This window comes from Strigops habroptila, unplaced genomic scaffold, assembly GCF_004027225.2.
Source record: "Strigops habroptila isolate Jane unplaced genomic scaffold, bStrHab1.2.pri NC_044298.1_ctg1, whole genome shotgun sequence".
NCBI lineage: Eukaryota > Metazoa > Chordata > Aves > Psittaciformes > Psittacidae > Strigops > Strigops habroptila.
This window is the reverse complement of record NW_022651055.1, coordinates 493174-521070: the sequence shown is the minus strand read 5'-3', so window position 1 is coordinate 521070 and position 27897 is coordinate 493174. Positions and strand designations below refer to the sequence as shown.

General features: G+C 61.7%; 3 protein-coding genes across 5 annotated transcripts; 1 reads left to right on the top strand and 2 right to left on the bottom strand.

The window, feature by feature from the left end:
• Positions 1–8: 8 nt before the first annotated feature.
• Positions 9–18990, bottom strand: U2AF2 (U2 small nuclear RNA auxiliary factor 2). 3 transcript variants are annotated; one of them, XM_030510760.1, is made up of 12 exons: positions 18731–18987; positions 16887–17022; positions 16775–16804; positions 15705–15808; positions 13391–13542; positions 10845–10961; positions 10605–10743; positions 8987–9066; positions 8653–8775; positions 5386–5472; positions 2768–3016; positions 9–429 (listed from the first exon to the last, which is right to left on the bottom strand). In XM_030510760.1, the coding sequence occupies exons 1-12, from the start codon at positions 18777–18779 to the stop codon at positions 295–297; spliced, it is 1401 nt and encodes a 466-aa protein (XP_030366620.1). In that variant the 5' UTR covers positions 18780–18987; the 3' UTR covers positions 9–294. The 3 variants fall into 3 exon arrangements, with proteins under 3 accessions (XP_030366620.1, XP_030366621.1, XP_030366622.1); XM_030510762.1 differs by having other exon boundaries at positions 12–429; positions 2768–2983; positions 18731–18990; XM_030510761.1 differs by lacking the exon at positions 16775–16804 and having other exon boundaries at positions 18731–18988.
• Positions 18991–20478: 1488 nt separating this feature from the next.
• On the bottom strand, positions 20479–26230 carry CCDC106 (coiled-coil domain containing 106). Its single transcript, XM_030510758.1, has 7 exons — positions 26177–26230; positions 24857–24953; positions 24526–24601; positions 24024–24131; positions 23804–23935; positions 22887–23054; positions 20479–21574 (listed from the first exon to the last, which is right to left on the bottom strand). Exons 2-7 carry the CDS (start codon positions 24866–24868, stop codon positions 21258–21260), a joined length of 813 nt encoding a protein of 270 aa, XP_030366618.1. The 5' UTR covers positions 24869–24953; positions 26177–26230; the 3' UTR covers positions 20479–21257.
• On the top strand, positions 25612–26823 carry LOC115618833 (zinc finger and SCAN domain-containing protein 22-like). Its single transcript, XM_030510767.2, has 2 exons — positions 25612–25651; positions 26133–26823. The coding sequence occupies exons 1-2, from the start codon at positions 25612–25614 to the stop codon at positions 26819–26821; spliced, it is 729 nt and encodes a 242-aa protein (XP_030366627.1). The 3' UTR covers positions 26822–26823.
• The last annotated feature ends 1074 nt before the right edge of the window (positions 26824–27897 follow it).

Sequence of the window (27897 nt, the reverse complement as noted above, 5' to 3'; positions counted from 1 at the left end):
ACAAACCCGGAGAATTGGAAAAATCATTTAATGGGGGGTGGGGGAGGGGCGGGTCCCCCATTGACACAAAGGGGGGGGGGGAGGGGGAGGGGGAGGGGCCCATTATCGCGATATGAAACGCCGGGGGGGGGCGGGGGGGGGGGGAGGGGCTACGACGAGAAACCAGCACTTGGGGGGAGGGGAGGGCGGGGAAGGGGGGGGGGGAACCGCCAGAAATGAGCGCAAAGAGCCCCCAAAGTGGGGCCCGCCCCCCCCAGCGGGTCCATGGGGGGCGCTGTGGGGCGCTGTGGGGCGCTACCAGAAGTCGCGCCGGTGGTAGGCGTCGGGGTCGCAGTACTTGGTGACCACGACGCGGTTGGCGAACTTGCGGCCCGTGAGGCCCTGCATCGCCTTCTGGCAGTCAAACACCGACGTGAACTCCACGAAGATCTGTGGGGCGGAGGTGTGGGGCGGAGGTGTGGGGCGGAGGTGGGGGGTGGAGGTGGGGGGCGGAGGTGTGGGGCAGGAGTTGGTAATGGGCAGGAGGCAGTGGGGGAAGCAGAGGTTTGGGGGGTGGAGGTTGGGGGGCAGAGGGCAGGAGGGAGTTGGGGGGCAGGAAGGAGTTGGGGGGCAGGAAGGAGATGGGGGGCAGAGGTAGGGGGCAGAAGTCAGGTGTTGGGGGGCAGAGGGGGGTGGCCGCATCCCCACATCCCCAGTGCACACAGAGGTGTCCAGCTGCTGGCCCCATCCCTATCCCCATGGCCCCAGCCCCACATCCTCAACCCCAGCCCCACAGCCCCAGCCCCACATCTCCATCCCCACAGCCCCGGTGTACACAGGGGTGTCTGGGTCCTGTCCCCACATCCCCAGCCCCACATCCCCAGGCTCACCCCCCCATGCCCGTATCCTCACACTCACCTCCCTGTGCCCCCTACACCCACCTTGCTGCACCTCAACACCCCCATCCCCATATCCCACACCCCATATCCCACACCCCACATCCCACACCCCACATCCCACACCCCATATCCAATCCCCACACCCCATACCCCATCCCCCCCACCCCATCCCCATCCCCACACCCAATTTGCCGCACCCTGGCACCACGACACCCATACCCCCATCCCCATATCGCATCCCCCATATCCCACACCCCACACCCTGTATCCCATATCCACACCCCATATCACCATCCCCATATCCCACACCCCATCTCCATCCCCATATCGCATCCCCCATATCCCATACCCACACCCCACACCCCACACCAATACTCCATCCCCATATCCCACACCCCACACCCACACCCCATACCAATACCCCACATTCCATACCCCATATCTGTACCCATCCTCCATATCCAATCCCCACACCCCACACCCCACACCCCCACCTTGCTGCAGCCCAATACCTCGATGCCCATATCCCCATCCCCACAGCCTGTATCCCACACCCCATATCCCATCCCCATCCCCCATGCCCCACATCCATACCCACATCCCACACCCCATGCCCAATACCCCATATCCCATCCCCATATCCCATCCCCATATCCATACCCCACATCCTATACCCCATACCAATACTCCATCCCCATATCCCACACCCTGTATCCATACCCACACCCAACATCCCATACCCCATATCCCATCCCCATATCCCACACCCCATATGCCATCCTCATACCCCATCCCCACACCCCATATCCCACCCCCCATCCCCATCCCCCCACATCCCACACCCCATATCCCTCCCCTGCCCACATTGCCCCCCATCCCCAGCCCCACACCCCCCCGCCCCACATGTCCCCATCCCCACCCCCCCATTGCCCCCCATATCCCACACCCCACACCCCCCACCCCCCTGTCCCCCACGTCCCCATCCCCACCCCACACCCCATATCCCACCCCCATCCCCATCCCCACCCCCCACATATCCCACATCCCGCACCCCATATCCCACACCCCACACCCTGTATCCATATCCATACCCCATATCCCACCCCCCATCCCCACCCCCCCATATCCCATCCCCACCCCCCCATATCCCAGCCCTACACCCCATCCCCACACCCCACATCCCACACCCTGTATCCATATCCACACCCCATCCCCACCCCTCCACATCCCACACCCCATATCCCTCCCCCACCCCACATGCCCGGCCCCACACCCCCCCGCCCCACATGTCCCCATCCCCACCCCCCCCATTGCCTGCCATATCCCACACCCCACCCCCCCGTCCCCCATGTCCCCATCCCCACCCCACACCCCACACCCCACCCCCCATATCCCATACCCCACACCCCATCCCCACCCCACACCCCACATCCCACACCCCACACCCTGTATCCATATCCACACCCCATATCCCACCCCCCATCCCCACCCCCCCACCCCATCCCCACATCCCACACCCCATATCCCACACCCTGTATCCATACCCATACCCCACCCTCCATCCCCATCCCCACCCCCCCCATATCCCAGCCCCACATCCCACCCCCCATCCCCACATCCCACACCCCATATCCCACACCCTGTATCCATACCCATACCCCACCCTCCATCCCCATCCCCACCCGCCCCATATCCCAGCCCCACATCCCACCCCCCATCCCCACATCCCACACCCCACATCCCACACCCCACACCCCACCCCCCAAGCCCCCCCGTCCCCACCCCCACCCCACCCCTCCCTATATCCCCCCCCATATCCCATATCCCACACCCCACATCCCCCCCCCGCCCGCCCCACATCGCCCCCCATGGCCCCCCCCCCGCCGCACCTTGCCGCATCCTGGCACCTCGACGCCGTCCACGGGCCGCGGGATCTCGATGGACTTGACCAGCCCGTACTTGCCGCACTCGTCGCGCACGTCCTCCACGATCTCGTCGTACTCCTCGTCGTCCAGCAGCTCCTCGGCCAGCACCATGTTCATGAGGCACAGCACCTCCGTGGGGTGCCCCCCGAGCTGCACCTGCGAGCTCAGCAGCCCGGGCACCTGCAGCGTCACCGGGGTCTGGTTTATGGTGCTCTGGGGGGGGCAACACAATTGAGGGGGGGACGGGGACCCCCCCCCTGTACAGCCAGGGGTGCCCCCACAGGGAGTGATGCAGCCCCCAGGTATCAGTGCAGCCCCATAGCTATCAGTGCAGCCCCACATAGGGAGTGATGCACCCCATAGGTATCAGTGCAGCCCCATAGGTATCAATGCAGCCCCACAGGGAGTGATGCACCCCATAGATATCAGTGCAGCCCCATAGGTACCAATGCAGCCCCACATAGGGAGTGATGCACCCCATAGATATCAATATAGCCCCATAGGTATCAATGCAGCCCCATAGATATCAATACACCCCCATATAGGGAGTGATGCAGCCCCATAGATATCAATGCAGCCCCACAGGGAGTGATGCAGCCCCACAGGTATCAGTGCAGCCCCATAGGTATCAATGCAGCCCCACAGGGAGTGATGCAGCCCCACAGGTACCAGTGCAGCCCCATAGATATCAATGCAGCCCCACAGGGAGTGATGCAGCCCCCAGGTATCAGTGCAGCCCCATAGATATCAATGCAGCCCCACATAGGGAGTGATGCACCCCATAGATATCAATATAGCCCCATAGGTATCAATGCAGCCCCACAGGAAGTGATGCAGCCCCCAGGTATCAGTGCAGCCCCATAGGTATCAATGCAGCCCCATAGATATCAATGCAGCCCCACATAGGGAGTGATGCAGCCCCACAGGTACCAATGCAGCCCCACAGGGAGTGATGCAGCCCCACAGGGAGTGATGCAGCCCCACAGGTACCCGTGCAGCCCCATAGGTATCAGTGCAGCCCCATAGATATCAATGCAGCCCCACATAGGGAGTGATGCACCCCCATAGATATCAGTGCAGCCCCATAGATATCAATGCAGCCCGCCATAGACAGCGATGCAGCCCTAATATACAGCAATGCGTGGGACCCAAACCCTGTTAAATGGGACCCAACAGCACCCAAATGGCACCCAATAGCACCCAAACCCTGTTAAATGGCACCCAATAGCACCCAAACCCTCTTAAATGGGACCCAACAGCACCCAAACCCTCTTAACTGGGACCCAATAGCACCCAAACCCTCTTAAATGGGACCCAACAGCACCCAAACCCTCTTAACTGGGACCCAACAGCACCCAAACCCTCTTAACTGGGACCCAACAGCACCCAAACCCTCTTAACTGGGACCCAATAGCACCTAAACCCTGTTAAATGGCACCCAATAGCACCCAAATGGCACCCAATAGCACCCAAACCCTGTTAAATGGGACCCAATAGCACCCAAATGGCACCCAATAGCACCCAAACCCTGTTAAATGGCACCCAATAGCACCCAAATGGCACCCAATAGCACCCAAACCCTGTTAAATGGCACCCAATAGCACCCAAATGGCACCCAATAGCACCCAAACCCTGTTAAATGGGATCCAATAGCACCCAAATGAGACGCAATAGCACCCAAACCCTGTTAAATGGGATCCAATAGCACCCAAATGAGACCCAATAGCACCCAAACCCTGTTAAATGGCACCCAATAGCACCCAAATAGCACCCAATAGCACCCAAACCCTGTTAAATGGCACCCAATAGCACCCAAATGGCACCCAATAGCACCCAAACCCTGTTAAATGGGACCCAATAGCACCCAAATGGCACCCAATAGCACCCAAACCCTGTTAAATGGGATCCAATAGCACCCAAATGAGACGCAATAGCACCCAAACCCTGTTAAATGGCACCCAATAGCACCCAAATGGCACCCAATAGCACCCAAACCCTGTTAAATGGGACCCAATAGCACCCAAATGGCACCCAATAGCACCCAAACCCTGTTAAATGGGATCCAATAGCACCCAAATGAGACGCAATAGCACCCAAACCCTGTTAAATGGCACCCAACAAACCCCCCAAACCCCCAATCCCTGCCCCACACCAGCCCCTGGGTACCCCCAAACCCCCCAAACCCCGACCCACATGTGCCCCCCGCAGTGGGGTCACCCCCCCCGCCCCCCCGCAGTGGGGCTGCCCCACACGTGCCCCCCCCGCAGTGGGGTCATCCCCCCCACCCCCCGCAGTGGGGTCGCCCCCCCCGCCCCCCCGCAGTGGGGTCGCCCCCACCACCCCCCGCAGTGGGGCTGCCCCCCGTGCCCCCCCCGCAGTGGGGTCGCCCCCACCACCCCCCGCAGTGGGGCTGCCCCACACGTGCCCCCCCCGCAGTGGGGTCGCCCCCCCCCCCCCCCGCAGTGGGGCTGCCCCCCACGCCCCCCCCGCAGTGGGGTCGCCCCCCCCACCCCCCGCAGTGGGGCTGCCCCCCCCGCCCCCCCCCGCAGTGGGGCTGCCCCCCGTGCCCCCCCCGCACTCACCAGGGTGGCGTTCTTGGCCCCCACGCTGGCGCGCTGCACCAGCAGCTTCTTGTCCCCCAGCTGCATCCCATTGAGCCCCGCGATGGCCTGGGGGGGCACGGCACGGGGGGGTCACCGGGACCCCGCGGGGTCCCCGTGGCCTTGGGGGGGCCCCAAGCACACTTGAGGGGGGGGTTGGGGTCCCCGGAGGGGGTTTGGGGTCCCCAAGGGGGTGTTTTGGGGCCCCCAAGGGGGGGTTTTGGGGTTCTCTGGGTGGGCTTTGGGGCCCCCATGGGGTGTTTTGGGGTCCCCATGGGGGGGTTTGGGGTCCCCAGGGGGGTTTTGGGGCCCCCACGGGGGGGTTTTGGGGTCCCCGGGTGGGTTTTGGGGTCCCAAGGGATGTTTTAGGGTCCCCATGGGGGATTTTGGGGACCCTAAGGGGGGTTTTGGGGTCCCCATGGGGGTTTTGGGGCCCCCATTGGGGGGGTTTTGGGGTCCCCAGGTGGGTTTTGGGGTCCCAAGGGATGTTTTAGGGTCCCCATGGGGGGTTTTGGGGTCCCCATGGGGTGTTTTTGGGGTCCCCAGGGGGGCTTTGGGGGTCCCCGGGGGGGGTTTGGGGCCCCCATGGGGGGTTTTGGGGTCCCCATGGGGGGTTTTTGGGTTCTCTGGGTGGGTTTTGGGGCCCCCATGGGGGGTTTTGGGGCCCCTAAGGGGTGTTCTGGGGCCCCACGGTGGGTGTTTTGGGGTCCCCATAGGGGGGTTTTGGGGCCCCAGGGGGTGTTTTTGGGGTCCCCAGGGGGGCTTTGGGGGTCCCCGGGGGGGGTTTGGGGCCCCCATGGGGGGTTTTGGGGTCCCCATGGGGGGTTTTTGGGTTCTCTGGGTGGGTTTTGGGGCCCCCATAGGGGGTTTTGGGGCCCCTAAGGGGTGTTCTGGGGCCCCACGGTGGGTGTTTTGGGGTCCCCATAGGGGGGTTTTGGGGCCCCATGGTGGATGTTTTAGGGGTCCCAAGGCTGTTTTGGGGTCCCCATGGGGATGTTTGGGGTCCACGGGTGGGTTTTGGGGCCCCCATGAGGGGTTTTGGGGTCCCCATGGAGGTATTTTAGGGTCCCCGCGTGGGTTTTGGGGTCCCAAGGGATGTTTTGGGGTCCCCATGGCAGGTTTTGGGGTCCCCATGGGGGGGTTTGGGGTCCCCAAGGGGGGGTTTTGGGGCCCCTAAGGGGTGTTTTGGGGTCTCCATGGGGGTTTTTTGGGGTCCCCAGGTGGGTTTTGGGGTCCCAAGGGATGTTTTAGGGTCCCCATGGGGGGTTTTAGGGACCCCAAGGGGGGTTTTGGGATTCCCAGGTGGGTTTTGGGGTCCCCAGGGGGGATTTTGGGGTCCCCAAGGGGGGGTTTTGGGGTCCACATGGGGTGTTTTTGGGGTCCACATGGGGTGTTTTTGGGGTCCCCAGGTGGGTTTTGGGGTCCCCATGGGGGTTTTTTGGGGTCCCCAGGTGGGTTTTGGGGTCCCAAGGGATGTTTTAGGGTCCCCATGGGGGGTTTTGGGGACCCCAAGGGGGGTTTTTGGGGTCCCCAGGGGGGTTTTGGGGGTCCCCGGGGGGGGTTTGGGGCCCCCATGGGGGGTTTTGGGGTCCCCATGGGGATGTTTGGGGTCTCTGGGTGGGTTTTGGGGCCCCTAAGGGGTGTTTTGGGGTCCCCATGGGGTGTTTTGGGGTCCCCATGGGGTGTTTTGGGGTCCCAGGGTGGGTTTTAGGGTTCCCACGGGGTGGTTTTCGGTGGTTTTCGGGGTGTTTTGGGGTCCCAGGGGGTGTTTTGGGGTGTTCTTGGCATGTTTTGGGGTCCCAGGGTGTTTGGGGGGGTTTTGGGGTGTTCTTGGCGTGTTTTGGGGGGTTTTGGGGTGGGTTTTGGGTGTTTTTGGCGTGTTTTGGGGTGTTCTGGTCTGTTTTGGGGATGTTTGGGGGTGTTTTGGTGGTTTTGGGGTGTTTTGGGGTGTTCTGGGGTGTTTGGGAGTGTTTTGGGAGGGTTGGGGTGGTTTTGGGGTGGTTTTTGGGTGTTTGGGGGTGTTTTGGGGTGGTTTTGGGGCTGTTTTGGCATGTTTGGGGGGTGTTCTGGGGTGCTTTGGGGATGTTCTGGGGGGGTTTTGGGGGTGTTTGGGGGAGTTTTGGAGTGGTTTGGGGTTTTTTGGGGTGGTTTTGGGTGTTTGGGGGTGTTTTGGAGGGGTTGGGGTGGGTTTTGGGCATTTAGGGGTGTTCTGGGGTGTTTGGGGGTGTTTTGGGGTGGTTTTGGGGGTGTTTGGGGGGTGCTTTAGGGGGTTTTGGGGTGGTTTTTGGGTGTTTGGGAATGTTTTGGGTGGTTTTTGGGTGTGTTTTGGGGTGGTTTTTGGGTGTTTTGGGGTGTTCTAGGGTGTTTTGGGGTGGTTTTAGGGGTGTTTTGGCACGTTTGGAGGGGTTTTTGGGTGTTTTGGGGTGTTCTAGGGTGTTTTGGGGTGGTTTTAGGGGTGTTTTGGCACGTTTGGAGGGGTTTTTGGGTGTTTTGGGGTGTTCTAGGGTGGTTTTGGGGGTGTTTTGGCATGTTTGGGGGGTTTTGGGGTGTTTTGGCATGTTTTGGGGTGATTTTGGGGTGTTTTGGGGGTGTTTTGGATGGCTTTGGGTGGCTTTGGGGGAGGTTTTGGGGGTGTTTTGGGGTGTTCTGGGGTGTTTTGGGGGGGTTTGGGTGGTTTTGGGGTGGTTTTGGCGTATTTTGGGGGTGTTTTGGCATGTTTTGGGGTGGTTTTGGGGTGTTTGGGGGTGGTTTTGAGGTGTTTTGGGGTGTTTGGGGTGTTTTGGGGGTGGTTTTGGGGTGTTTTGGATGGTTCGGGTGTTTTTGGGGTGTTTTGGGGTGTTTGGGGGTGTTCTGGGGTGTTTTGGCATGTTTTGGGGGCGGTTTTGGGGTGTTTTGGGGTGTTCGGCAGTGTTTTGGGGTGTTCTGGGTTTTTTTGGGGTGGTTTTGGGGCTGTTTTGGTGTGTTTGGGGTGGTTTTGGGGTGTTTTGAGGTGTTTTTGGGTGTTTTGGGTGTTTTTTGGGGTGTTTGGGGGTGTTTTTGGGGTGTTTGGGGTGGTTTTGGGGGTGTTTTGGGGTGTTTGGGGTGTTTTGGGGGTGTTTGGGGGTGTTTTTCGGGTGTTTGGGGGTGTTTTGGGGTGGTTTTGGGGTGTTTTGGGGTGTTTTTGGGGGTGTTTTTGGGGGTTTGGGGTGTTTTGGGGGTGTTTGGGGTTGTTTTTGGGGCGGTTTTGGGGTGTTTGGGGTGTTGGGGTACCTGGTCGGTGACGTTGATGTCCACGTACTCGCAGAAGGCGTAGCCCTTGGAGAGCCCGGTGGCGCTGTCCTTCACCAGGTTAAAGGCTTTGAGGGGCCCGAAGGACGTCAGCAGCTCCTTCACCTGGGGGGGGCAACGAGGGGGGGGACCCCAAAACCTTGGGGACCCCCCCTTGGAACCGGAGAACCCCCCCACGGAACCAGGGACCCCCCCAAAGAACCCCAATGGTCACCATTGTCACCCATTCCCACCCTATTCCATGGGGATGCCAAGATGGGGGGGAGGATTTGGGGGTCCCCCCCCGGTTTTGGGGTGCTGGGGGGGCCCCCCTCACCTGGTCGTCGTTCAGGTAGTTGGGGAGGCCCCCGATGAAGAGCTTGTGAGCGGAGTCGGGGACCACGGTGGAGACGACGCCTGGATGGGGGGGACATGGGGGGTGAGACCGGGGGGGTTTGGGGGTGATTTTGGGGGGTTTTGGGTGGGTTTTGGGGTGTTTTGGGGCGTTTTGGGGTGTAGCAAGAGCGTTTGGGGGTGGGGTTGGGTGTATCAAGGTGTTTTGGGGTGGTTTGGGGGTATTTTGGGGTGTTTCAGAGCATTTTGAGGGTGTTTTGGGGCGTTTCAGGGGCGTTTAGGGGTGTTTTGGGGCAGTTCGGGGCGTTTGGGGGTGGTTTTGGGGTGTTTCATGTGCCCCTCACCCAGCACAGAGCCCGAGGGGTTCTCAGACACCCCAGGCAGTGTTTGGGGGTGTTTCAGGAGCATTTTAGAAGTGTTTTAGGGTGTTTTGGGGGTTTTTGGTGGTATTTCAGGGATGGTTTTCGGCATTTCAGGATGTTTCGGGGTGTTTGGGAGCGTTTTTGGGGTGTTTCGGGGTGTTTCAGGGGGGGTTGGGGTGTTTCAGGCCTATTTGGGAGCAGTTTTGGGGTGTTTTGGGGTGGGTTTGGGTGATTTCGGGGTGTTTCAGAAGTGTTCCAGGGTGCTTTGAGGTGTTTCAGGGGTGTTTGGGAGCAGCTTTGGGGTGTTTTGGGATGGTTTTGGGCGTTTGGGAGCGTTTTTGGGTGTTTGGGGGTGTTTGGGAGTGTCTTTGGGGTGTTTTAGGGTGTTTCGGGGTGTTTGGGAGGAGTTTTGGGGTGGTTTTGGGTGTTTCAGGGATGTTTTGGGGGTGCTGCAGGGGTGTTTTAGGGGGTTTCCAGAGGGGTTTGGGGTGTTCCAGGGCTGGTTGGGAGCAGTTTCTGGGGTGTTTTGGGGTGGTTTTGGGTGGTTTGGGGTGTTTCAGAGCAGTTTTGGGGTGTTTTTGCGTGTTTTGGGGTGTTTCAAGGCGTTTTGGGGTGGTTTTGAGGCAGTTTTGCGGCATCTTGGGGTGGTTTTGGGGTGTTTCAGGAGTGTTTCAGGAGGGGTTGGGGTGTTTCAGGGCTGTTTGGGAGCAGTTTTAGGGTGTTTTGGGGTGGTTTTGAGGTGGTTTGGGGGTGTTTCGGAGCAGTTTCGGGGTGTTTTTGGGGTGTTTCGGAGCGTTTCAAGGTGTTTTGGGGTGTTTTGGGGTGTTTGGGAGCGGTTTTGGACTGCTTCAGAGTGTTTTTTAGTGCTTTGGGGTGTTTCAGGGTGGGTTGGGGTGTTTCAGGGCTGTTTGGGAGCAGTTTTTGGGGTGTTTTCGGGTGGTTTGGGGTGTTTCGGGGTGGTTTGGGGGCATTTTTGGGGTGTTTCAGAGCAGTTTTGGGGTGGTTTTGGGTGTTTGGGGGGTGTTTTGGAGTGGTTTTGAGGCGTTTTTGGGGCGTTTTGTGGTCTTTTGGGGTGTTTCAGGGCGTTTTGGGGGCATTTCAGGGTGTTTTTGGGACGTTTCGGGCTGGTTTTGGGACGTTTCAGGGTGTTTTGGGGGCGTTTCAGGGTGTTTTTGGGGCGTTTCAGGGTGTTTTTGGGGCGTTTGGGGGTGTTTTTGGGGCGTTTCGCACCCCCCTCACCCGGCACATAGACCGAGGGGTTCTCGGACATCCCGGGCAGCGGTTGGTAGTCGTGGGGCCGCCGGATCTTCAGGGATTGCCCTTGGAAAATGATCCCGTCGAAAGCCATGGCCTGCGTGGTCTCATCCACCGAGCGGAACTGGGGGGGGGGGGGGAACACAACACAGGGGGGGGGTCCCCATGTGAGGACCCCCCCAGCGCCCCCAGGCCCCCCTGGGGCTGGGACGGGGCCGCGGGTACCTCCAGGAAGGCGAAGTTCTTGTCCTGGTTGATCTGCACGGCCAGGACGGGGTTCCCGGGGGCCTGCGTCAGCCCCCCCAGGCGCATCTGCGCGTTGAAGAAATCCATCATGGCCTCCTGCATGGGAACAGCGGGAACGGGAGCGGGGGATGGAGAGGGAAAGGGGGGAAATGGAGAAGGAAAGGGGGGAAATAGGGTGGGAATGGGGGGGAATGAGGGAAATTGGGGGGAATGGGGGAAATGGGGGGAAATGATGGAAATTGGGGGGAATGGGGGAAATGGGGGGAAATGATGGAAATTGGGGGGAATGGGGGAAATGGGGGGAAATGATGGAAATTGGGGGGAATGGGGGAAATGGGGGGAAATGATGGAAATTGGGGGGAATGGGGGGAAATGGGGCGGGAATGAAGAAAATGGGCGGAAATGGGGGAAATGGGCAGGAATAGGGGGAAATAGGGTGGAATGGGGGAAATGGGGCGGGGAATGGGGGGAAAAGGGGGAAATGGGGTGGGAATGGGGTGGGAATGGGGGAAATGAGGCAGGAATAGGGAGAAATGGGCAGGAATGGGGGGAATGGGGTGGGAATGAATGGGGGGAAATGAAGGAGGAATGGGGGAAATGGAGCGGGAATGGGGGCAATGAGGCGGGAATGGGGGGAAATAGGGTGGAATGGGGGAAAGGGGGTGGGAATGGGAGGAAAAAGGGGCAGGAATGGGGGGGAATGAGAGAAATGGAGCAGGAATGGGGGGAATGGGGGGAAATAGGGGGGAATGGGGGAAATAGGGGGAAATAGGGCGGGAATGGGGGGAAATAGGACGGGAATGGGGGAAATGGGGCGGGAATGGGGAGAAATGAGGGAAACAGGAGAAAATGAAGGAGGAATGGGGGGAAATGGAGCGGGAACGGGGGGAACCATCAGGAATGGGAATAGCGACAACAGGAATCACACAGAGAAATAGGCCAGGAATGGGGGAATAGAACAAAGCAATGATGACAAAGGGGCAGGAATGGGGGAAATGGAGCAGAGATGGGGATGTGGGTCAGGAATGTGGGAACAGAGACCCTGTCCCCAAGCACTATTTCCCCCCAAAACCCCATTTCTGCCCCATTTCCCCGTTCCCTGATTTCTCCCACAAACCCCCATTTCCCGCCAAAACTTCCATTTCCCATTTCCCCCCATTCCCCCCTCATTCCCCCCCAAAACCCCATTTGCCCCCATTCCCCCCCAAAACCCCCATTCCCCCTCATTTCCCCCCATTCCCCTCTCACTTCCACCCCATTCCCCGCCGATCCCCATTTCCCATTTCCCCTCTATTTCTCCCCCTTTCTCCCCCAAACCTCCTCTTTCCCACCCCCAAACCCCCCAATTCTGCCCCCGAACCCCCCCAAACCCCCTTTCCCCCCATTTCCTCCCCCAAACCTCCTATTCCCCTCCCCAAACCCCCCATTTCTCCCCATTCCCCCCCATTTCTCCTGCAATCCCCCTCTTTCCTCCCATTCCCCTTCCATTTCTCCCTCAAACCCCCCTTTCCCCCCCATTTCTCTCCATTTCCTCCCCCTTTCTCCCCCAAATCCCCTCTTTCCCCCCAAACCCTCCCATTTCTCCCCATTTCCTCCCCATTTCTCCCCCAAACCCCCTATTTCCTCCCCCAAATCCCCCATTTCTCCCTATTTCCTCCCCCATTCCCCCCCATTTCTCCCCATTCCCCCCCATGTCTCCCCATTTCTCCCCCAAACCCCCCCTTTCCTCCCCTTCCCCTTCCATTCTCCCCCCTTCCCCCATTTCTCCCCTTTTCCCCCCATTTCTCCCCATTTCCCCCCCTTTCTCCCCCAAACCCCCCAATTCTGCCCCCAAACCTCCCCAAACCCCCCCATTTCTCCCCATTTCCTCCCCCTTTCTCCCCCAAACCCCCTATTTCCTCCCCCAAATCCCCCATTTCTCCCTATTTCCTCCCCCTTTCCCCCCCATACCCCCCCATTTCTCCCTATTCCCCCCCCGTTTCCCCATTTCTCCCCCAAACCCCCCCTTTCCTCCCCTTCCCCTTCCATTCTCCCCCCTTTCCCCCATTTCCCCCCCATTTCTCCCCATTTCCTCCCCATTGCTCCCCCAAACCCTCCCTTTCCCACCCCCAAACTCCCCCTAACCCCCTTTCCCCCCATTTCTTCCCCCTTTCTCCCCCAAACCCCCCAATTCTGCCCCCAAACCCCCCCAAACCCCCTCTTTCCCCCCATTTCTTCCCCCTTTCTCCCCCAAACCCCCTCTTTCTCACCCCCAAACCCCCCAATTCTGCCCCCAAACCCCCCCAAACCCCCTTTCCCCCTCTTTCTCCCCATTTCTTCCCCCCTTCTCCCCCAAACCCCCCAATTCTGCCCCCAAACCCCCCCAAACCCCCTCTTTCCCCCCATTTCTTCCCCCTTTCTCCCCCAAACCCCCCAATTCTGCCCCCGAACCCCCCAAACCCCCTCTTTCCCCCCATTTCCCCCCCCTTTCTCCCCCAAACCCCCCAATTCTGCCCCCGAACCCCCTCTTTCCCCCCCGCCCGCACCTCGGTGATGCCGAAGGGGATGTTGCCCACGTAGAGGCGCCGGGCCTGGCGCGTCATCTGGCTGCCGACCACGGGCACGGGCGTGGGGGTCACGGCGAGCCCGTCGGGGGTCATGGTGGGCAGCAGCGCCGTGGCCGGGATCTGCCCCGCCGCTGCCAACGGGGCACCCGCTCACGTGGGGCGGGGGCAAGGGGGCTGGGGGGGCACAGGGGGCTGGGGGGGGCACAGGGGGCTGGGGGGCAAAGGGGGCTGGGGGGGCACAGGGGGCTGGGGGGGCACAAGGGGGCTGGGGGGGGCACAGGGGGCTGGGGGGGAAAGGGGCTGGGGGGGGCACAGGGGGCTGGGGGGGCACAAGGGGCTGGGGGGGGCAAGGGGGCTGGGGGGAAAGGGGGCTGGGGGGGGAAGGGGGCTGGGGGGGAAAGGGGGCTGGGGGGGAAAGGGGGCTGGGGGGGCACAGGGGGCTGGGGGGGCGGCTGGGGGGCACAGGGGGCTGGGGGGGCACAGGGGGCTGGGGGGGGCAAAGGGGGCTGGGGGGAAAGGGGGCTGGGGGGGAAAGGGGGCTGGGGGGGGCACAGGGGGCTGGGGGGGAAAGGGGGCTGGGGGGGCAAAGGGGGTTTGGGGGGGTAAAGGGGGCTTGGGGGGGGTAAAGGAGGTTTGGGGGGGGAGGGGCTTGGGGGATTAAAGGGGGTTTGCGGGGAGGTTAAAGGGGGCTTGGGGGGGTCTAAAGGGGGTTTGGGGGGGTCTAAAGGGGGTTGGGGGTCTAAATGGGGTTTGGGGGGGTAAAGGGGGTTTGGGGGGGTCTAAAGGGGGCTTGGGGGGGGTCTAAAGGGGGCTTGGGGGGGTCTAAAGGGGGCTTGGGGGGGTCTAAAGGGGGCTGGGGCAGGGTAAAGGGGGCTTGGGGGGGGTCTAAAGGGGGTTTGAGGGGGGGTAAAGGGGGCTTGGGGGGGGTCTAAAGGGGTTTGGGGGGGTCTAAAGGGGGCTGGGGGGGGTAAAGGGGGCTTGGGGGGGTCTAAAGGGGTTTGGGGGATCTAAAGGGGGCTTGGGGGGGTCTAAAGGGGTTTGGGGGGAGGTTAAAGGGAGTTTGGGGGGGTAAAGGCAGTTTGGGACAGTTATGGGGGGGGTTGAGGAGGTTTAAGGAGCTCCTGAAGGGGTTTGGGGGGGGTTAAAGGGGTTTCGGGGGGTTTAAAGGGGGTTTGGGGGGGTTGAGGAGATTTGAGGTGGTTCTGAAGGGATTTGGGGGGGTTAAAGAGGGCTTGGGGGGGTTAAAGGGGGGGTTGAGGAGGTTTAAGGGGCTCCTGAAGGGGTTTGGGGGGGGTTAAAGGCGGGGATTGAGGAGGTTTGAGGTGGTTCTGAAGGGGTCTGGGGGGGTTAAAGGAGGTTTGGGGGGGTTAAAGGGGGGGTTGAGGAGGTTTAAAGGGCTCCTGAAGGGGTTTGGGGGGGGTTAAAGGGGTTTTGGGATGGTTATGGGGGGGTTGAGGAGGTTTAAGGGGCTCCTGAAGGGGTTTGGGGGGGGCCTAAAAGGGTTTTGGGGTGGTTATGGGGGGGTTAAGGAGGTTTAAGGGGCTCCTGAAGGGGTTTGGGGGGGGCTAAAAGGGTTTTGGGGTGGTTATGGGGGGGTTGAGGAGGTTTAAGGGGCTCCTGAAGGGGTTTGGGGGGGGGCCTAAAAGGGTTTGGGGGGTTTGAAAGTGTTTCAGGGGGGGTTGAAGGGTTCTAGGGGTGGCTTAAGGGGGCTCCTGAAGGAGTTTGGGGGGGTTTAGGAGGGGTTACAGGGGGGTTCTGGGGTGGTTATGGGGGTCCTAAAAGGGTTTGAGAGGATTTAGGGGTGATTACGGGGGGGTGAGAAGGTTTAAGGGGGGGTTCAGAAGGTTTAAGGGGCTCCTGAAGAGCTTTGGGGGATTCCTGGTGTCTTAAGGGAGGCTTAATGGGGTGTCGGGGAGGTTTTGGGGGGGTCCTGAAAGGCTTTGGGGTGTTTCAGGGTGTTTTGGGGTGTTTCAGGTTGTTTTAGGGGTGTTTTGGGGTGTTTCTGGGTGGTTTCGGGGTGTTTCGGGGTGGTTTCGGGGTGTTTCTGGGTGGTTTCGGGGTGTTTCGGGGTGGTTTCGGGGTGTTTCGGGGTGTTTCGGGGTGGTTTCGGGGTGTTTTGGGGTGTTTCTGGGTGGTTTTGGGGTGTTTCTGGGTGGTTTTGGGGTGTTTCTGGGTGGTTTCGGGGTGGTTTGGGGTGTTTCTGGGTGGTTTTGGGGTGTTTCTGGGTGGTTTTGGGGGTGTTTCTGGGTGGTTTCGGGGTGTTTTGGGGTGTTTCGGGGTGGTTTCGGGGTACCTTGCATGGCTTTGTACTGCATGGGTGTGATGTGCTCGAAGCCCGGGGGGGGCACGTCCCAGTATTTGCGAATCTTCTTCTTCTTCTCATGCCGGGGGGAGCGGCTGCGGGGGGGGGGGGGGGGGGAGGAGCAGTGAGTGGGGGGGGGACACAAGGGGGGGACCCCCCCGCTCCTCCCCCAGCACTGATGGGGACCCCCCTGGATGCAGCTTTGGGGGGGCCAAAAGGTTGGGGGGGGGGTTGGGATGGTTTGGGGGGCACAGAATGGTTATGGGGGGATACAGCGGATCAATGGGGAGGGGTTGGGGGCAATAAGGGGGTTTAGGGCCCAACGGGGGGGGGGGATTGGGGGTAACAGAAGGTGGTTTGGGGGCAATAAGAGGGCGGTTGTGGGGCAAAAGGAGGTGTGGGGGCAATAAGGGGGGTTTAGGGGCCAATGGGGGTGATTGGGGGCAATAGGGAGGGGATTGGGAGGCAATAAGGGGGGATTTGTGGGCAATAATGGGGGGCTTGGGGGCAATAAAGGGGGGTTCAGGGGCAATAAAAGGGGTTCAGGAGCAAAAAGGAGGCTTTAGGAGCAATAACGGGGGACTTCGGGGCAATAAAGGGGGCTTGGGGGCAATAAAGGGGGGTTCAGGGGCAATAACGGGGGGCTTGGGGGCAATAACGGGGGTTTAGGGGGCAATAAGGGGGGATTTGTGGGCAATAACGGGGGGCTTGGGGGCAATAACGGGGGTTTAGGGGCAATAACGGGGGTTTAGGGGCAATAAGGGGGGATTTGTGGGCAATAACGGGGGGCTGGGGGGCAATAAAGGGGCTTTAGGGGCAATAACGGGGGTTCAGGGGCAATAAGAGGGGGCTCAGGGTGAATAAGGATGGGCCTGGGGGGCCATAGAAGGGGTTGGGGGGGCCACAGAAGGGGTTGGGGGTCAATGGAGGGACTTGGGGGGGCCATAGAAGGGGTTGGGGGGGCAATGGAGGGGGTCAGGGGTCAATGGAGGGGGCTGGGGGGCAACAGGAAGGATTTGGGGGGGTCTCCCCCCTTCCCCTCCGCTGCCCCCCCCACTCACCTCAAGGGGCCCGAGAGGCTCAGGGGTGACCTGTGGGGGGACAGGACCCCGGTTACCGCAGGGCCGGGGGGGGGGGGGGTGTCCCTGTTCGGGGGGGGGGGGGGGGCGGTACCGGCGCCGCCGGCGGTCCCGGGACACGCTGCGCTGGTCGCGGTTGCGGCGATCCCGGCTGCGGCTGCGGCGCTTCCGGTCCCGGCTGCGGGAGCGGCTGTGGCTGCGCTTGCGGTGCCGGTTCTCCTTGTCCCGCTCTGGGGGGCACGGGGGGGCACTAGCACCCCAATACACACACACACACACACACACACAGCCCCCCCCCGCCATGGGCTGGCTCAGCCCCTTGGGGGTGCGAAAGGGTAATGGGGGGCACATTGGGGGCACATACAGGGTATTGGGGGGCACATTGAGGTATGGGGGGGCACACAGGAGCACATTGGGGTCATGGGGGGCACACTGGGGGTGTACGTTGGGGTATGGGGGGCACATTGGGGGCACGCATGGGGGTATGGGGGGCACATTGGGGGCACATACAGGGTATTGGGGGGCACATTGAGGTATGGGGGGGCACACAGGAGCACATTGGGGTCATGGGGGGCACACTGGGGGTGTACGTTGGGGTATGGGGGGCACATTGGGGGCACGCATGGGGGTATGGGGGGCACATTGGCGGCACATATGGGGGTATGGGGGGCACATTGGGGGGGTACATTGGGGTATAGGGGCACACAAGGTATTGGGGGGCACATTGGGGGTGCACATGGGGGTATGGGGGCACATTGGGGGCACGCATGGGGGTATGGGGGGCACATATCAGGGTATGGGGGGCACATTGGGGGGGTACATTGGGGTATAGGGGCACACAAGGTATTGGGGGGCACATTGGGGGGGCACATTGGGGGTGCACATGGGGTATGTGGGGGCACATTGGGGTATGGGAGAGACATGGGGGGGCACGTTGGGGGTGCACGAGGGGCACATTGGAGAGGGACATGGGGGGCACATTAATGGGGGCACATAGAGGTATGGGGGGCACATTGGGGGGACACATGGAGGTACAGGAGGTACATTGGGGGGCACACTGGGGGGCACACACGGTATTGGGGGTCATGTTAAGGCTATGGGGCGCACATGGGGGGCACATCGGGAGGCACACTGGGGTATGGGGGGGCACGTTGTGGGGGGCACATGAGGGTATGGGGCGCACATTGGGGGGCACACAGGGTATTGGGGGTCACATTGGGGTATGGGGGGCACATTGGGGGGCACACAGGGTATTGGGGGTCACATTGGGGTATGGGGGGCACATGGGGGGGCATATAGGCATATGGGGAGAACATAGGGGGGCACATTGGGGGAGCATATAGGGGTATGGGGGGGCAAATTAGGGGGGCACATGGGGGTATGAGGCACATTGAGGGGGCACATAGAGTATTGGGGGTCACATTGGGGTATGGGGGGCACATTGGGGGTATATTGGGGGGCACACAGGGTATTGGGGGCACATTGAGGTATGGGGGCACATTGGGGGGGCACATTGGGGTATGGGGGGCATATTAGGGGGGCACATGAGGATATGGGGGTCACATTGGGGGGCACGTTGGGGGGCCACACAGGGAATTGGGGGCACATTGGGGTATTGGGGAGACATAGGGGGCACATTGGGGGGACACAGGAGTATGGGGGGGCACATTGGGGGGGCACATAGTGGCACATGGGGTATGGGGGGTGCACATTAGGGGTGCACATTGGAGTATTGGGGCTCACATTGGGGTACAGGGCGCACATGGGCTATGGGGGGGGCACACATTGGGGTCCCCCCTCCGACCACCCCAAAACCACCTCCCTTGGTGGGGGGGCAGGGGACCCCAAACCGGGGGTGAAGCCCCTTCCCCCCCCCCGGCCCCGTTCTCACGGCGCTGCCCATGGCGGGAGGGGGGGGGGCGCCGCCTCCCCCGGTACCTTGTTTGTTCTCGTTGAGCTGCCGCTCGAACTCGTCGAAGTCCGACATAGCGGCGGCGGCGGCCCCGGCCCCGCTCCCGGCCCCGCTCCCGGCCCCGCTCCCGGCTCCGGCTCCTCGGCCCCGGCTGCGGTCCCGGCCCCGGCTCCGACCCCGCGCAGGCCGCGGCGGCACCGACCCTCCGGCTCGGCAACGCTCGGACCCTTCCGGCCCCGCGCTCGGCAGCTTCCGGCCGCCGCTCGGAGCAACTCGGGTCGCCGCTCGGGTCTTGTCGGCAGCGCTCGGCTCCTCCCGGACGCGTTCGGCTCTTTCCGCCCTCACTCGGCTCTTTCCGTCGCCGCTCGGCGCTTTCCGACCTCACTCGGCTCCTTCCGACCCCTCTCGGCTCTTCCCGCCGCTTCTCTCCGCCTCTTCCCGCTACGCCACTTCCGACAATGGGGGTTCCGCTTTCGGGTACCGGGCACGTGTGAGAAACTATGGACTAGGATATTGTTTATTAAGATTTATGTTAAGCTCAATGTAAAGGTTAGGCAACAAAAGATGTGAAATCGCTTATGCAAACAGCTACCGGACACTGCTTGAGTAAGATAAGATAACCACAATCGCGAGATAACCGCCAGACTTCCAGGAACCGACAGAAACAGGACAAACAACCCCATATAAAGACATATGAATGAGGAGTCAACTATGGGATAAAGGAGGAAGACTTCTTACTTCGGCCTCAACGACCACCAGGAGGTAGAAAACGACCCCCTAACAACAACTGAAGCATGCGCAGAGTACCTCCACTACTTCATGAACACGGAAGTAAAGATGTATAAAAAGGGACTGTTTGAACTGCTCAGCACGGCAGTTGGCGGAGCACAGACTCCCCTGTCGTCCAGCGCTGGTTTTGCTCATATTCTACTTGCTATAATTAATAAAATTTTAATTGGATTATGATCCGTTGTGGTCTCAATTTATGACACACGGAAGCGCCGCTCCCGGCGGGTCCCGCCGCGGCCTCGGTTCGCTCCCGCCGGGCGCTGCGTGAGCCTCGCTGCGAGGCTCGCTACGGCCCGTCCGCCGCCGCGGTCGCACCTCCGGTTCCGCCGGGGAGACTTCCGGCCGCCCCCCCCCAAGCCCGCTTCGCCTCTTTCCGCCGCGAGTTCGGCTCTTTCCGCCCCGTCCCTCGCTTCGGCTGTTTCCGCTGCGACTTCGATTCTTTCCGTCCCCTCCCTCGCTTCGGCTCTTTCCGCCGCGACTTCGGCTCTTTCCGCCGGCCCCGCCCGTTTCGGAGCGGGAGCTGACCCGTTTCCATGACCTCTGACCCCCCGTGACCCCAGAACGAGGCGTTTTTCCCGTTTTTTAACGTTTATTGACTGTTTTTCACCGTTTATTTGCCGGTTTTTTGCCTTTTTCCATCGTTTTTAACCTCAATTTTCTGCTTTCCGGGTATTTTCCCCTCCTGGGGGGGTCCCGGGGGGGTTTAGGGGGTCCGGGTGTGTTCTGAGGGTCCCTGGGGGGGGGTCAGGCAGGTTTTGGGGGTGTTGGGAGTGTTTTGGGGGTGCTTGGGCATCTTTTGAGGGTGTTTTGGGAGCGTTGGACTTGTTTTGGGGTGGTTTGAGGTTTTTTGGGGGTGTTCAGACATGTTTTGAGGTGTTTTAAGGGTGTTTGGGGCTGTTCTGCAGTTTTCTCAGGGTGTTTGGCCACAGTTTGGGTGTTTTGGGGCGTTTGGGCACGTTTTGGGGTGTGTTGGGGGCGTTTGGGCTTTTTTGGGGGGTGATAGGGCATGTTTTGAGGTGTTTTGGGGGTGTCTGGGCATGTTTTTAGGGGGTTTGAAGTGTTTGGGCTTGTTTTGGGGGTGATTTGGCGTGTTCTGGGGTGTTTTGTGGTGTCTGGGCATGTTTGGGGGTGTTTTGAGGTGCTTCAGGGGTGTTTTCCGGCATTGTGAAGTGTTTCAGGGGCGTTTGGGGGCGTTTTGAAGTGTTTGGGGGCATTTTGAATTGTTTCAGGGGTATGTGGGGGCGTTTTGACGTGTTTCAGGGGTGTTTGGGGGCGTTTTGAAGTGTTTCAGGGGTGTTTGGGGGCGTTTTGAGGTTTTTCAGGGGTGTTTGGGGGCGTTTTGAAGTGTTTGGGGGCATTTTTGAGGTGTTTCAGGGGTATGTGGGGGCGTTTTGAGGTGTTTCAGGGGCATTTGGGGGCGTTTTGAGGTGTTTTGGGGGCGTCTTGAGGTGTTTCAGGGTTTTTGGGGGGCGTTTTGAGGTGTTTCGGGGGTGTTTTGAAGTGTTTCAGGAGTGTTTTGGGGCATTTTGAGGTGTTTCAGGGGTGTTTGGGGGCGTTTTGAGGTGTTTCAGGGGCGTTTGGGGGCGTTTTGAAGTGTTTGGGGGCATTTTGAATTGTTCCGGGGGTGTTTTGGGGCGTTTTGAGGTGTTTCAGGGGTATTTTGGGGCGTTTTGAGGTGTTTCAGGGGCGTTTGGGCATGTTTTGAGGGTGTTCGGGGGTGTTTCAGGGCTGTTTCAGGGCTGTTTGCGGGTGTCCCCCCCCCGCTCACCGCTTGAAGCGGTAGGTGATGGGCAGCAGCAGTTTGCTCTTCTTGAGGGCCTGCACCTTCTGCAGCGTGTCGGGGTCGAGGGCGAGGAAGCAGCGTCGCGAGTACTCGAGGAGACGCTCCTTGGAGGGGTCGAACTCGCCGACCTCCGACAGCTTCTCGGGGGCCACGAGCAGCAGCTCCGCGATGGGGGTGGTCAGAGCCACCGTGTTCCGGTCCACGCGGTGGTGGGCGAACGCGCGGCTCATGCTCTTGAGGCGCTGGAACGTCGTCAGGATCTTCTTGTAGCGGGACAGGACCCCGTCGGCGTCCTTCACTGTGGGGTGTGGGTGCGGGGTGTGGGATATGGGGTGGGGGATATGGCGTATGGGGTGTGGGGATGGAATATGGGGTGTGAGAAGGGGGTATGGCGATGGGATATGGCGTATAGCATATGGGGTAGGGGACATGGCGTATGGTACGTATGGCATGGAGTATAGAGTAGGAGATGTGAGATATGGTCATCACATATGGCATATGAGATATCAGATATGGGATATCAGATATGGGATATCAGATATGGGATATGCGATATAGAGTGTGCAATATGGTATAATAGATATAACATATGGAGTATAGCATATAGAGTAGATCATATGGGTTATATGATATGGGATATGGGGATGGGGTATGGGATAGTAGGTGTGGGATACGGTACATGGGGTATAGCGTATGTGGTATGGGATACGGCGTATGGAGTAGGAGATAGGGAGTTTGGGGTACGTGATGTGGGGTGTAGGATAGGGAATGGCACATATGGAATATCGGACAGGTCGTATAGGGTAAGGGATATAGTATATGGGGTACGAGAGATGGAGTGGTAGATATGGCATATGGGGAAAGGGATGTGGCATGTGGGGTATGGGATATGGGTTATGGGGATGGGGTATGGAATGCGGGGTAGGTGATATGCAGTAAGGTATATAAAGCATGGGATAGGGCATGGCGAGTAGTGCACATGAAGTAGTGGAGATGGAATATGAGGTAGACAATATAGGATGTGGGGTGTGCGATATGGGGTATGGGGTGTGGAGATTAGGACATGGGGATGGGGGGGACACAACAGACCCCGTCACCTCCAGCTGCAGCTCAGGGGGTCCTGGTGCCATCCCTATGGGGGTCCCAGAGGGTCCTGGTGTCCTACGGGGGTCCCAGGGGGTCTCAGTGCCCTATAGGGGTCCTGGTGTCCCATTGGTGTCCCCATGTCCCGCTATCCCATAGGGATCCCGCTGTCTCAAAGGGTCCCATTGCCCCATAGGGCCCCATAGCCCCAGGGGGCCCCATTGCCACACAGGCTCCCATAGCCCCATAGGGCCCTGTTGCTGCACAGGCTCCCATAGCCCCATAGGGCTCCCATAGCCCCATGGGGCCCCATAGCCCCACAGGCTCCCATTGCCCCATAGGGCCCCGTTGCCACACAGGCTCCCATTGCCCCGTAGGGTCCCATTGCTCCATAGGGCCCCATAGCCCCATAGGGCCCTGTTGCCGCACAGGCTCCCACAGCCCCATAGGGTCCCATTGCTCCATAGGGCCCCATAGCCCCATAGCGCCCCACAGCCACCAGGGCCCCGCCGCCGCCAGGCTCTCACCGCGCTGCCGCTCGTGGGGCCGGCTCCGGCCGAGCCGCCGCCGGGGGCGCTGCAGCCGCCGCTCGGGGCCGGCGCCGGGGCCGGGGCTGGAGCCGCCGCTCGCGGCCTCGGCCTCAGGGTCCGGCCCCGGCCCCGCCCGAGGCTCCCACCGGCAGCGGGGGGGGTCCTCTGGGGAGAGCAGCCCCATAGACCCCATTGATCCCACAGACCCCATGGACCCCATTGACCACATTGATCCCATTGATCTCATTGACCCCATAGACCCCATGGACCCCATTGACCACATTGATCCCATTGATCTCATTGACCCCATAGACTCCCCATTGATCCCACAGACCCCATGGACCCCATTGACCCCATAAACCCCATTGATCCCATAGACCTCATTGATCCCATGGACCCCATTGACCCCATGGACCCCATTGATCCCATAGACCCCACAGACCCCATTGACCCCATTGATCCCATAGACCCCACAGACCCCATTGATCCCACTGACCCCATTGACCCCATAAATCACATTGATTCCATAGACCCCATTGATCCCATAGATCCCATAGACCCCCATTGACCCCACAGACCCCATTGACCCCATAGGTCACATTGATCCCATAGACCCCACTGATCCCATAGACCCCACAGACCCCATTGACCCCATAGGTCACATTGATCCCATAGATCCCATTGACCCCATTGACCCCATAGACCCTATCAACCCCATATAACCCACAGACCCCATTGACCCAGTAAACCATATACGCCACAAACGCCATACACCCTATACCCTCATAGCCCATATCGCACACCCCATAACCCATACCCCATATCCCATACTCCATACCCCTACCCCATATCCCGTACCCCGCGCCCCATACCCCATATCCCGTACCCCATTCCCGATCCCATCCCCCACTCACGGCTGCCCCAGATGAATCTCTGCAGTTGACTCCGCAGGAAATCCCGCTCCTCCTCCAGGTCCTGGATCCGCTTCTGGAGCCAGGAATTGCGCTCCAGGGCCAAGGTCAGCTGCGCCCGTGGCCCGGGGGGGTCTGTGGGACCCCCAACCTCAGCCCCACGGCCATGGGGAGCCCCAACCTCAGCCCCATGGCCGTGGGTCTCAGCCCCACATGTACCCACCTTCGTAGGCGCCCGAGGGGGGGCTGATGCTGTAGAACAAGGGGGGCTCCACCGGGGGGGGCTCCTCAAAGGGGATCGAGATCTCAAAGGTCTCCTCATCCTTTTTAACTGGGGGGGCCCATCAATGACCCCCCATCAATGACCCCCATCAATGACACCCCCAATGGGGTCCATGACCCCCCCATCAATGACACCCCATCAATGACCCCCATCAATGATATCCCCAAACAGGGTCCATGACCCCCCACCAATGATCCCCCATCAATGACCACCCCATCAATGACCCCCCCATCAATGACCCCCTCTAATGACACCTGCAATGGGGTCCATGGCCCCCCCATCAATGACCCCCCCCAAATGGGTCCATGACCCCCCCCCTTCAACGACACCCCCATCAATGACCCCCCCAAATGAGTCCATGACCCACCCATCAAGGACTCCCCCAGACGGGGTCCATAACCCCCCCGCATCAATGACACCCCCCTTTGCCCCCCCCCGTTACCGGGTCGGCGGCGGCGCTCGGCCATGGCGGGGACCCCCCCGGCCCCCCCGCTGCCTCCGGGCACCTCTGCGGGTCGCTGGGGTGGGGGGGGGGCAATAGGAGGTGGTCACCGGCTGCGACCCCCCAAAACCTCCCCCCCATCAGGGATCCCAAAACCGCTTCCCCCCCCCCAAATCAGTGCTCCCCCAAACGGCACCTCCCGCACCGCGCCCCCTCCCCCTAAATGGGACCAAATCCCCCCCCCCCATAATGGGACCTCCCCATAAAGCCCCATTGAGGTGCCCATGGGAGGGTCCATTGGGGTGCCCGGGGGGGGGGTCCCGCCGCTCACCCCGCTCCGCATCCTCCCGGCGGCCGCCGCCCGGGCAGGGACCGTGTGTAAAGAGGCGCCGGGGAGCGACGGCGAAGGGGCACGGCTCTATAGGCGCCTATAGGGGACGGGGTCTATGGGGGGGGGGTCTATGGAAGGGGGGGGAGCCACAAGCCCCGCTCCTCCCCTCGCCCCCCCCGTCCCCACCGCCCCCCCCCCAGGCCCGGGGGGTGTTTTCGGCTCCGTTCGGGCGCGGCTCTTGCGCGACGCTCCCCGAGCCCCCGCGCAGGGACCGGGGCGCAACTCGGAGCGCGGCCGCAAAGCGATAAAGCGGCGATAAACGGGGGGGTTTATCGCGATAGACACATAGAGAGGGTTCGGGGGGGGGGAGGGGGAGGTGTGTGTATATCGCGATATCCCGCGGTGGTGGTGGTGGGGGGGGGGGTGTTGGAGGGGGATGCTCCGCGTTGTTTCCAGCCGGACTCTAAACGCTGCGACACCAGCGCGGGTCCGATGGGGGGGGGACCCCGATGCGGCGGCCCCGGACACCCCCCCCCGACCCCCCCGGCCTGAGCGGGGCGCGATGAAGGGCCCGAGGTGGGGCCCGGGGCGCGGAGGAGCCGGGAGGTAACGGGGAGGGGCCGGGGGGGGGGCACCGGAGGGGGAGGACCCCCCGATCTGCCCCATAACCGCGGGGGAGGGGGGGCCGGATCTGCCCCACGCATCCCCAGGGACACCCGTAGCCCCCCATTGGGATCCCAATGGCTGGGCCCCCCATGTCTGCTCCTCACGGGGACCCCAATGGCTCTGCTCCCCGTATCCCCCCATCCAGCCATTGGGATCTCCCATAGCCACTCCGCATAGGGACCCCCATATCTGTGTCCCCCCATATCCCCCCCATGAGGACCCCGATACCTGGGACCCCCATATCCCCCCCCATCGGCTCCCCCAAATGTGCTCCCCATTGGGACCTGTGCCCCCCATATCCCCCCCTCCATGAGGACCCTGATGCCTGGGCCCCCATATCGCCTCCATTGGGACCCGAATACCCCTGCTCCCCGTATCTCCCCACCACTGGGACCCCCATATCTACTCCACATAGGCACCCCCCACGTCAGGGCCCCCCATATCCCCCCCATCGGCTCCCCCATATGTGCTCCCCATTGGGACCTGTGCCCCCCATATCCCCTCACCCATTGGGACCCCTCTGCCCCCCAACTAACCCCCCTCTCCTCTCCTCTCCCCACAGCTCCCCCCCACCCCCCGCAGCACCCCCCCCCTCCTCCTCCTCCTCCAGCTCCACCCCCCCCCGCGGACCCTCCCCCCCCGGGGGGTCGTTACCTGCTCATCGACGCGCAGGGGCTGCCCTACACGGTGCTTGTCACGGACAGCGGCGGCGCTGCAGTTCCCAGCGGCGACCACAGCGCGGCGCTGCGCTGCGCTCCCAACAGTGACCACAGCGCGGCGCTGCGCTGCGCTCCCGGCACCGACCACAGCGCGGCGCTGCTCTGCGCTCCCAGCAGTGACCACAGCGCGGCGCTGCGCTGCTCTGCCGGCACCGACCACAGCGCGGCGCTGCTCTGCGCTCCCAGCAGTGACCACAGCGCGGCGCTGCGCCGCGCTCCCCGCACTGACCACAGCGCGGCGCTGCGGTGCCCGGAATGCGGCCGCGCGTTCCCGTTCCCGTCCTACCTCCGCCGCCACCGCATCGCGCACTCCCCGCACAAGCCCCACGAGTGCCGCGCCTGCGGCAAAGCCTTCAAGCGGCGCTCGCACCTCGAGCGGCACCGGGTGAGCCACGGCGGGCGGCAGCCCCACGCCTGCGCCCTGTGCCCGCGCCGCTTCCGCCACCCCGGCGAGCTGGGGCAGCACCAGCGGGTGCACAGCGGCGAGCGCCCCTTCCAGTGCGCCCTGTGCCAGCGGCGCTTCGGGGAGCGCGGGGCCCTGCGACGGCACCTGCGGCGCAAGAGCCACGCGCGGGCGTGAAGGGGGACGTGGGGAAGGGATGGGGGGGGGATACGGAGGGATGGTGGCCCCATGGAGGTCGTCATGGTGATGGGGTGGCTCCGGGGGTCGGCATGGAGAGATGGGGGTGAATGGGGTGGGGACACGGAGGGATGGTGGCTGTGGGGCGCATCGTAAAGAGGTGGTGGTCGATGGGTTGAGGGTGTTGGAAGATGGGGGGCAATGGGGTGGGGATGGCGGCCCTGGAGCTCATCACGGCAATGGGGTGGCTCTGGGGCTCAGCACAGGGGGGTGGTGGCCAATGGGGTGGGGTGTGGGGAGAGCGAGGTCTTGGAGTTGGGGATGTGGAAGGATGGCAGCCCCATGGGAGAGATGGGGCTCATCGCAGTGGGGTGGTCGCCATGGGGCTGGGACATGGAGGGGTGGTGGCCGTGGGGCTCAGGGTGCTGGTCAATGGGGCTCAATGTGTGGGGCCGGTGGCTCCATGGGGGGGGGTGTTGGGTGCTGGGAGATGGGGGTCAATGGGGGGGGGGGTCCTGGAGCGATTGTGGCCCCACCCCCCCGCCCCTCCCCCCGCGGCGGTTCCCATTAAAACCAATTCGATTTTCCCGCTTCTCTCCTGGTGCCTCATTGAGAAAACAGCGACCCCCCCCCGTGACCCTTCAGTGACCCCCCATGACCCCTCAGTGACTCCCATTGACCCCCCCCATGACCTCCCCATTAACCCCCCCTTGATCGCATTGGCGTCCAATGACCCCCCCATGAACCCCATTGACCCCCCCATTGATCCCAGTGACCCCCCCTTGACCCCATTGACACGAGTGACCCCCCATTGAGCGGTGACCCCCTCATTGACCCCCCCATTGATCCTAGTGATCCCCCCATAGACCCTCCATTGACCCCCCAACCCCTCAGAGACCCCCCAGTGACCCCCCTATTGATCCCCATTGACCCGAGTGATCCCCCCCATAAACCCCCATTGACCCCCCATAGACCCCCATTGAGCCTCCAACCCCTCAGAGACCCCCCATTGAACCCCCCATTGACCAGTCACCTCCCATATTCACCCCCATAGACCCCCATTGATCCCCCCATTG

Excerpts from the sequence above, each read along its gene's own strand:
- CCDC106 (XM_030510758.1), bottom strand. Across the intron at positions 23,055-23,803 it reads GAGATTCATCTGGGGCAGCC|AGGACCCCCCCCGCTGCCGG; the intron begins GTGAGTGGGGGA and ends TGCTCTCCCCAG. Across the intron at positions 21,575-22,886 it reads GCCCCACGAGCGGCAGCGCG|TGAAGGACGCCGACGGGGTC; the intron begins GTGAGAGCCTGG and ends CACACCCCACAG.
- LOC115618833 (XM_030510767.2), top strand. The coding sequence starts at position 25,612 with ATGTCTGCTCCTCACGGGGACCCCAATGGCTCTGCTCCCC. Across the intron at positions 25,652-26,132 it reads CCCCAATGGCTCTGCTCCCC|CTCCACCCCCCCCCGCGGAC; the intron begins GTATCCCCCCAT and ends CTCCTCCTCCAG.
- U2AF2 (XM_030510760.1), bottom strand. The coding sequence starts at position 18,779 with ATGTCGGACTTCGACGAGTTCGAGCGGCAGCTCAACGAGAACAAACAA. Across the intron at positions 10,962-13,390 it reads TCCCCTTCGGCATCACCGAG|GAGGCCATGATGGATTTCTT; the intron begins GTGCGGGCGGGG and ends GTTCCCATGCAG. Across the intron at positions 3,017-5,385 it reads GGGCCAAGAACGCCACCCTG|AGCACCATAAACCAGACCCC; the intron begins GTGAGTGCGGGG and ends TGCCCCCCCCAG.